The sequence below is a fragment of the Mustela nigripes genome, chromosome 1 (genome assembly GCF_022355385.1).
Source record: "Mustela nigripes isolate SB6536 chromosome 1, MUSNIG.SB6536, whole genome shotgun sequence".
Lineage (NCBI taxonomy): Eukaryota > Metazoa > Chordata > Mammalia > Carnivora > Mustelidae > Mustela > Mustela nigripes.
Genome location: NC_081557.1, coordinates 234,917,624 through 234,927,638, shown reverse-complemented (window position 1 = coordinate 234,927,638; position 10,015 = coordinate 234,917,624). Strand labels below are relative to the sequence as shown.

General features: G+C 40.2%; 1 protein-coding gene and 1 pseudogene across 1 annotated transcript in view; both read right to left on the bottom strand.

Moving 5' to 3' along the window:
* Nucleotides 1-10,015, bottom strand: part of WDR19 (WD repeat domain 19) — a 99,348-nt gene that overhangs the window by 67,725 nt on the left and 21,608 nt on the right. Inside the window, exons 7-9 of the mRNA XM_059382634.1 lie at nt 8,274-8,354; nt 5,818-5,930; nt 5,376-5,549 (exon numbers count right to left, since the gene is read on the bottom strand). Coding sequence (XP_059238617.1) covers nt 5,376-5,549; nt 5,818-5,930; nt 8,274-8,354 — 368 coding nt within the window. The remainder of the gene's footprint in view (nt 1-5,375; nt 5,550-5,817; nt 5,931-8,273; nt 8,355-10,015) is intronic.
* Nucleotides 327-758, bottom strand: LOC132015515 (protein BEX1-like; annotated as a pseudogene).

Below are 10,015 nucleotides of genomic sequence, written 5' to 3'. Positions count from 1 at the left end.
GATGCAGGACTCGATCCCAGGACCCTGAGATCATGACCTGAGCCGAAGGCAGCGGCTTAACCCACTGAGCCACCCAGGCGCCCTAAACTACTTTATTAACTTCACAATATATAATGAACATCTTTCCATGCAATAGAGTAAAATTCCCCTGCTGACAGAATCTTACAGATTGAGCCAAAAGACAACATTAGAGTAGAAGTTAGTTGTAGGAGACCCACAAGAGACACATAACACCAAAAGGTTTGCAACAAAGGTATACTGAGAACATGTAAGTTTAGGAAACAAGTGTGTCTTCCTGTTAACTTTAGGAAACAAAACATCAGGATTCAAGGGGTAAGGCAAAAGTCCTCGTGATGGTCATGTTGAGGAGGGTCCATGCTAACCGCCCCCAGACCATGACCGAATTGCTTCTCCTTCAGCTGGCTCATCTCCCCCCACCTCCCTAATCCTTTCCATATTCTCTTCTCTCATCCTTGCCTGTGGTTCTCCTAGACCTGAATCATGTCCCACCTATACTGTGGGATGGGATGCCTAGCATGGAACCACCTATGATTTACTCTAGGCACACAAAAGTCAGCTTCTAAAGTGAGGGCCAAAGGCTCTCCTTTATTGGCAACTTGATCCTTTTGATCATTTTCCTGGTTGGCAATTGTCCATGTTGAGACTTTTTACTGCTTGTTGCTCTTTGGACGCCATTGCTCCTGGCCCTATCCATGCAGTCTCCTGCTCCTCTCAATTCTTGCTGCAAGTGCACAGATGCAGACACTTAGACCTGCACACCTGCTCCCCCTCCGCCTCCTACTCTTTGGGGCCACCCCTGGCCCACACACCCCCAGGGCCACCGGGAGCAAGAAGGGAGAGAGGGAAGGCTGCGTCTGACGCTAGAGCAAGGTGTTCAAGTCAGCATTGGAGGATCATGGCTCAGTTGCATGTATTTTTCAATTTGCTTTGAGATACACTCATGAATATTTGGAAATAGGTTAATTTCCAAGTGTTCACTGAATCTTCCTGATGTTTTCCTGTTATTTAAGTGTGATTACGTTATGGCCAAGGAACCCATTTTGCATGACTTCAATTTAAATTTGTTGAGGTTTCATGGTTCATGATACAAACTACCCTAGTGCATGTTCCATGGGTGCATAGAAAAAATATGGATTCTGTTGTTGGGTGGAACGTTCTATAGAAGTGTTAGGTCTAGTGGGTTTATAGTGCTCTCCAAGTCTGTTGAGAATTTAGCTAAGTTCCTCCATGCTGCTGCTGCCTCAGCATCCACCCTGTTTGGCCAAGTGGCCTGCAGTGACCTAACACTAGTCCCTTCTGCAAATGCGTGCCCTAGAGAGCAGCTCACAGAGTCCCAAGCAGATGTAAGATCCTGATGTGACTTCCCCAAAAGCCCCATGATCAACTGTCTCTCCTGCCTCCCAGCACATATTTATCTTACGTGCCCCTAGGATAAAATCTCTGGGACTTACCAAAACCCCACACTTCTGGTTAGAATTTACCAATCTGGCCTCACCCTGGGAACCCGAAAGCAGTCTATTCAGGGTGCTATTGTTTTTTTCATAAACCCTATAGAAAGTACATGCCCCGGGTTCTGTGTCTTTATCTGCACTGGGCCTTGACCTCTCTCTGAGGTCAAGACAGGCTGGTTACTTCCTCCAGAACCTGTGAATAATGAACTTTTCTATTTCGATTCTTCTTCTTGCGTGTTGAACCACAGCTCAGGACCTGGCACCCTGCACTCTGCTTAGTAAGTGTCAATTTGACATGTTTATTTCCTTGTTGATCTTCTGTCTAGTTGTTCCACATCTTATTAAAGGCGGAGCCTTGAAGACTTCAACTACTACTGTTGTCTATTTTTCCCTTTAGTTCTGCCAGCTTTTCCTTCCTCTATTTTGGGGCTCTGTTGTTAGGTGCATACTCACTTAGCATCGCTTTATCTAGTCAATATGCAATATGCCTCTTTATCCCTGGTAATTCTCTTTGCTCTCTGTCTGATACCCACCTAACCACCTAGCTCTCTTTTGGTTAGCATTTAGATGAACTTTTTCCATCCTTTTATTTTTTACCTAGTTGTTTCATTACATCATTACATTGAAGTGAGTTTCAACAGGCAACAGGGTCACTTAAAAACTCTATTCTAATTGTCTATGTCCAATAGCACTGCCATTTACACATTTATCATAATTAATTGATTTGTCTGAACTTAAATCCACTGTTTCATTGTTTTCTGTTGTTTCTTTTGTTCTTATTTCTCCTTTCCTGCTGCCTTTTACTTATTTATTTTTAACTTGGCTCATTTTTAAAAAATATAACTTTTTAAAAAGATTTTATTTATTTATTTGACAGAGAGAGACAAGTAGGCAGAGAGGCAGGCAGAGAGAGAAGGGGAAGCAGGCTCCCTGCTGAGCAGAGAGCCCAATGTGGGGCTCAATCCCAGGACCCTGGGATCATGACCTGAGCCAAAGGCAGAGGTTTTAACCCACTGAGCCACCCAGGGGCTTTTTAAATACAATTTTTTATTTTTTTTATTAACATATAATGTATTATTAGCCCCAGGGGTACAGGTCTGTGTCCTGCTGCCTTTTAGACTTGAACATTTTTCAGTATTCCATTTTAATTTACTTATTATTGTGTTTTTGTATGTATCTCTGCATATTTTTAGTGGTTACTCTAGATTATAGCATAGATAGTTAACATCTCAGAAGCTCTTTAGAATCAGTATTTTACTAGATGACACAGGGGCTCAATCCCAGGACCCTGAGATCATGACCTGAGCCAAAGGCAGACACTTAACTGACACTCTCCCCTTTCTATTGTGCTCGCCATATGTACTGCATCTTAAACACGGAACACACTATCAAATAACATCATTTTTACTTTCAACAGTACCATATGTTAAAGATCTTTAAAGGAAAAAAAAAGATCTATTTACCATTTCTGCCTCTCTTCATTTTTTTTTTTTAAAAAAGATTTTATTTATTTTTGAGAGAGAGAGGGAGGGAGCACAAGATGGGGTAGAAGGGTAGAGGGAGAAGCAGACTCCCCACTGAGCAGGAAGCTGATCGATCCCCGGACTCAGGGATCATGACCTGAGCTGAAGGCAGATGCTTAATGAACTGAACCATCCAGACACCTGCTCTTCCTTTATTCTTGACGTCCCAAATTTTCTTCTGTAATCTGTTTTCTTCCATCTGAAGCAATTCCTTTAGCAATTTTAGAGCAGGTCTGCTAGCAGTAAATTCTCATTTTTCTTCATCTGCGAATGTTTCCATTTCACTTAATTCCTGATGGATACTTTCACTGGGTGATGAATTTCAGCGGACAGTCCCTTTCCTTCAGCACTTTAGAAAGTCGTGATGCTTCTTTCTGGCCTTGACGGCTTATGGTGAGAAACCTGCACTTAAAATGTTGTTCGTTAACTGCTTTCAAGATTTTTTTCTTCATAGTTAGTTTTTTAGCAGTTTGATTATGATGCGTCTGCGCTAGGTTCTTTTGGACTTATCCTTTTAGGGATTTGCTGAGCTTCTACAATAGACAGGTCTGTCTTCTGCTGAAGGTGAGAAGTTCCCAGCCATTATTTCTGAGACTCTTGTGACATAAATGTTAGATGTTTCGGTATTGTTTTACAGGCCCCTGAGGCTTTGTTTATTTTTTCCAATCTTTTCTTTCTCTGTGCTCACGGAGGGTATTTCTTTTGGTCTAGCTTTTGGTCTAGACATTTTATGATCTCCATTCTGTTAGTAAGTACTGCATTAATTATATTTTTCAGGTCTAAAAGCTTCCATTTAGTTTTTCTTTCTAGATTCTCTTTCTTTTCTAAGACTTGGCACTGGCATCTTTTGATTGCCTTTTCTCAGGTGAGTTGAAATTTTCCTGATTTTTCCTATGTCAGGTAAGTTTGGGTTCTATTTTGGACCTTCTGAACATTACATCCAAGACTCCTGCATCTTGTTTAAATCCCATGGAGAAGGTTAAAGTTTGTTTTTTTAATAATCAACCCAGTTGGGTTCAGGCTATGAGTATCAAACAGCCTTCTGTGGCTTGAGGTTTCAACGTCAGTTCCATTTTCAAAGGCTTTGCAGTCGTACTCAGATATCTACCTATTCTGCTCACTCTGTGATCCACAAGACTTGCACTAAGGTCTATTCCTTGGTTCAGTTCTTGAAGTCTTTGGTATATTTAGGATGATGCACACATATATAGCTCAGGAGTGAACCTGGGAGTTCACAAATGTCTTTAGCCGGTTACTTTCCAGAGCTCTTTCCTCTACAAAATCTCCCTGGTATGTTCTGATTCTCTGGGGCTTCCCTTTTTTGGTCTCCCAGCAGGAAAGCTGGGGATCTAGTTACCCTGATGTGCCTTGCCCTTCCACAACTGGACCCATACTTGTGGCCAAGCAGTGTGAGGGCGCAGAGAACAAGCAACAGGGGCTGCCCCACTTCCTGGGACCATAGGTCCTCTGCTTGGAGGAAGGTTATCCTCTGTCAGAGTTGCGGGTGTCTGTGGGTCCTTCCTCCCACGGCTGTTGCTGCTACTGCAAAGTGGCATGGTGGCTGGGGCACGAAAGAACAAGGAAAAAGAAAGGAAGCTGGGAGATCTTCCCAACTCTTGTTAGTGGAGTTATCTTTCCTGCAACTTGAGCCGGAACCAGAGGGCTTCACGCAGAGCCCTCTTGTCTATACTCTGGTGTCTACTTCCAGACTTTGGCTACCTTGAGTCTCAAGAGACTGGAAGACAAACTGGGAGACTCCTCCCTGGTTCGGTGGCACTTCAAGTTCTGCTCTTCTTCGATCTACTATTTACTTTCCAGAGCCCTTAAAGAGCTGTTCCATGCATTCTGCCCCGGCTTTATGGTTGTAATTAATCAGTGAGAGGTATAAGGTGGAGTATGCTGACTCCACACTACCCGGAACCACCTATTTTAAGATTGATTTTCAAAATTCTCCGTTTTAGGTTTTGTCATTGGTAAACATTTAGCATTTTAGGTTTCAGCCTGCGTGTTCTAGCAGGAAGTCTTAGAAGTTTTCAATTGCAAACATATTTTAAGAGTGCAGGAGAGTTCGGCTGACAGATTCCCACAGGCTATCAAAGTCTTGTTGAATATCTTTTCTTTTTTTTTTAAGATTTTATTTATTTGACAGACCGAGATCACAAGTAGGCAGAGAGGCAGGCAGAGAGAGAGAGAGAGAGGAGGAAGCAGGCTCCCCATGGAGCAGAGAGCCCAACATGGGGCTTGATCCCAGGACCCTGGGATCATGACCTGAGCCGAAGGCAGAGGCTTTAACCCACTGAGCCACCCAGGCGCCCCTCTTGTTGTATCTCTTAAACATTCCTTACATAAGCTTTCCTGGGAATTTTTAAGTGTAACTTACCAATTATCACCACACGTAGCAGCTTTATTAAGGGTCTGTGAGACTGCAATACTGGTTAGACTATCTTTGTGGTCACGAGCCTGAAATATCTCTTGACCAATCTCTCGAATATGAGTGGAGATGACCACAAAAATTCCACGTGAAAAACCAATCATGATGTAGCCGTCACCATACCTATAGCAACAAAGGCAACGGTACAGTAAAAGGAGGGTTAGCTATCATTGGCAACACAGTAAATCATCAAGTACATTAGAAGTAAAGAACTACAGAACATAATTTGTCGAGGGCCAGATAATATGCTAGGTTGTTTCCCATGTGAAGTCATAGTCTATAATCCAGAAAACGTGACATATAGAAGTGCAAATGCTATGGGCAAAAATTAAATATAATGAGTAAGGAAGAACACAGGGACATCTTTTGGTAATGAGCTGCTTGTACATACCAGCTGTAGCAGACAATGTTCCCATAGCGCTGCTGAAATTCCAGATCAATTGGACTATCTGGGTCATTCAGATTATAAAGAAACAACGTTTTCTTGCCAACCACCACGCTGATCTGCCAGGAAAGATTAAGAGATTGTGGAATGAATTACTTAGGACTTCATGAAGACCAATAAGCAAATTCAAATAGATGAGCCTAAATGATGAAAACATGAGCCAAGTTTACATTAAATGTTTTAACAAGGGGGCCTCTGCCTTTGGCTCAGGTCATGATCCCAGAGTCTGGGATTGAACCCCAAATCAGGCTCTGCTTAGCAGGGAGCCTGCTTCCCCTGCTCTCTCTCTGCCTGCCTCTCTGCCTACTTGTGATCTCGGTCTGTCAAATAAATGAATAAAATCTTAAAAAAAAAAAAAATAAATGTTTTAACTAATACGATAACAACGTGACTTTAAAAATACATTGTATTAATATACAGTCTGAGAAGGGTCCTTGGCTTTGCACCTTTAAGAGTTACACTAAAGTAGCTGGGTTGATTAACTTTTAAAAATTCTCTATACCTCTCATTAGAGTACTGTACGGCACAGGGACAGAAGTCCAACACAGTTCCACTGAAAATGAGCGCATTTCGGAGTACAGAGTCTTCCTGCCTAAGAGGTCATTCTGATTTTGAGCCATTGGGAATTACAGTCCACATGGTGTGGATAAATGCGCTTGGCTTTTTGCATCACTCTTTCCATCTCCTGCAGGTCATTGGTCAATGCGGCTAGACTAGTGTCCCTCTGTCACTCACACAAGTCAATACTTAACTGTAATTCTTAGTGGAAGATGTAATTGTGTGAGGGAGAGAAAAGAGTGTATTGCTTACTTGGGCTCATTAAGGGTGATGGATTCATATAAGAAGAGAAACACTTTGACCCAGTTCCTTAGTCTATCAATTATAAGTCATTATCGAGTCAATAATAGCTTTTTAAGAAAAAGAAGAGTATTGCATTTAAATATATTTGTATTAATGGCTTTCTCCAACCTAGCCACTGCCTGGATAATTGTTACCCTGAATTCCCTTTCCGACATACTGTTTATGTCCATATCCAATAGCTCTCTGATGGAGAGGGCACAGTCTCTGAATATTTCCTCTGTTGGGCATTTCTCCTCCTAGTCATTTTGGTGAGAAGTGGCTGAGGGGATGTGTAGCTGAATATATCAACCACGATCCAGGCAAGGTGCACCCTGAAACGCTTCTGTGCAATCAGGAGTTCCCATCAAAAAGAAAGAGAAAAAAAGAGAGAAAGAGAGAGACAGGGGGAAAAAAAAGAAAGAAAGAAAGAAAAGAAAAGAAAAAAAAAAAAAGAGAAGACCTGGCCAGAATGGGTCCCAAAGGTAAGATTTATAAAGTATACAAACAAAAACAGACAAAAAGACTGACAAAAGTAAATGACAAGAAAAAAAGAACCCAGCCAAAATGAACCCCAAGTATAAGGTTTATATACAACCAGAACAAAAACAAATACACAGGAACACAGGCAGAAGAAAAAGATGGGAGTGTGGTTATAAATCCTCAGTGTGGACAAGGAAGGTTATTTTGAGTCTTCCTGTTTGTATCTTGATATCTTTGTTAAAGAACTCCCCTTTCCCGGGATAAAGGAGGATTAAACTGGTTTATATATAGGGCTAGTCTTGATTGGGGAAAGAGGATTACCTTGAAGCTCATCTATATATGAATATTTAAAAAAAATAGAAAAGCAAGAAAAACACAGGTATATGTATCAAAAAAGTCCAAGTTAAAAGGTTATTATGGAATTTGTTGTATTGAACCTCGTGATGGTTAAATAGGTTAAAATTTTTAAAAAAAATTAAAAAGAATGAGAATAATGGGAACGAATTAAAAATAAAAGTAGTATCTATGTAGTATACAGGTTTTAGGGCAATACCAGGAGCTTAATATCTTCTTTGCCCTTGATACTGGGGTTTTACAGTTTTATGGGGACCCTGCGGTGGTTGTCCTCTTGGTTTTTGTTTTGTTTTCCCTCTGGCTGGCTTTCTGGGTAATTGCGAAGATCCTCTGGATTTCAGAATACTATGTGGCAAGGAAATTGCATCTAAGACATTAACAAAAACTACAAATTCCAGAGTTCTGGTCACCACCTCCAAAAGAGAGAAAATAAAAAATCACGTAGAAATCAGTCTTCTGTTTATAAAGGTACCCTCGCTGTTTCTGCTACCACAAGAACGAGAAAAGCAACACCAAGAGTAATAAGAAGATGTCCTCATTTCCTGTGCTACTGTCAGCAGCAGCAAAAGCAACGTATGCCTCAGACACTGGAGTCTTTACTAATTTAACAAATGACACACCATAATTTATTTATCCATATACATTCGGAACCATCCTGGAAAAGGAGAAAGCATAGTCTATGAAATTATCAAAATAACTTGGACACGGCTGTGACTTTGAATTCTCACCGTGCTTTCAGCAGCAGACGTTCGGTCATCTGTCTTCATCATGGAAAACTGCATGTCGCTAGGCTCTGACCTCACTGGTGTCTGCAGGGACAGAAATATTATCACGAGGAATAAGTGCAACACTTAAATTCATTCTGAATTTATAATAAAACCAGTAACTTGCTTTCACTTCTGTTATACCTGAAAAATCCCACAGCTACAAACATCTGGAAATTGTGGATGATATAGAACACATGTCTTATTAAATAGAGAGAAAAGCTTGAAAGAAGGCAAGGAAAATTTCCAGGGAAAATAAGCAAAGAGCAAACCACAAACCGAAGTATGTGTAGAAACTGATGCTCTAGCTATCCAGAGCAGTTGGTAAGGAGACAATAAAGAAGGCTATTTGACTTGGGCTGAGCTTTGGGTCAGAAAAAATACTGAAAAGGTTCTTTTCATTTCAAAGACCTTCTCATCTTCATTATGATCTGAAGTTCGTATTTATACTTTGAGTGGGTTAGAAACTCCTTGGAGTGTTTGTCAAAAACAAATCCAAGGCCTTTTCCAAAGCGATAAAAAAATTTCTACAGACAAGCCCTGCTGAAGAGGAGTTCACAATTCAAAATGAGAAAAGTCACAAGACATAACACATCAAGAACAAAAGTCAGCAGATCTAAGAAACACAAAACTAGCAGAGACACACTCCGCTAGACACTTTAAAAATGACCAAAGATGTAAAGGACTCAGAAGTATGACAAAAGACTTAAAAAAAAAAAAAAAAAAGTCCAGACAGATTTTTTTAGAGAACTACAAAGTAATTTTCTTTATTTATTAAAGTACAGCTGCCCCTTGAACAATGTGGAGGTTAGGGGAGCTGAGCCCCTACAGTTGAATATTCAAATATAATGTTGAGTCCCCCCAAATTTAACTACTAATAGCCTACTTTCACTGGAAGCCTTACCAATAATATAAACAATAGCCTACTTTCACTGGAAGCCTTACCAATAATATAAACAATTCATAGACATTTTATATATTCTGTATATCTCATACTGTATTCTTACAATAAAGTGAGCTAGAGAAAAGAAAATGTTATTAAGCAAATCATAAGAGAAAATATATTTATGGTCCTGTATTATATTTATCAAAAATTATATGCATATAAGTAAATCTCCACAGTTCAAACCATGTTGTTGAGGGATCAACTCTTTACTTGACATACAATATGCTATTAGCTTCAGATGTAAAACACAGTAATTCAATACTTATATACATTACAAAATTACCTTCCCCATGGTAAGTCTAGCTACTATCTCACCATAAAAAATTATTACAATACTAATGACTATATTCCCTATCCTGTATATTATTACACCCTCATGACTTATGTATTTTACTGGAAGTTTGTATCTCTTAACCCCATCTGCCTATTTATCTAAAGTACTTTCTAATAATAAGAAACAGAATCATTAAGATTAAAAAAATTAATAAGATAGATGGCCAGATAAATTTGAATAAAGAGTAAATAAATTGATTAAGTAAATAACCCAGGAGGTTGCACAGAATGACAAAAAGATATGAAAGAGAGATAAAGAGGGGCACATGGGTGGCTCAGTTGGTTGAGCATCTGACTCTCAGTTTCACCTCAAGTTATGATCTCAGGATCATAGTCTCAGAGTCATGAAACTGAGCCCCAAGTTGGGCTCCCCATTCAGCACAGCGTCTCCTTGTCCCCCTACCTCTACTACTCTCCCGGCTCTCTC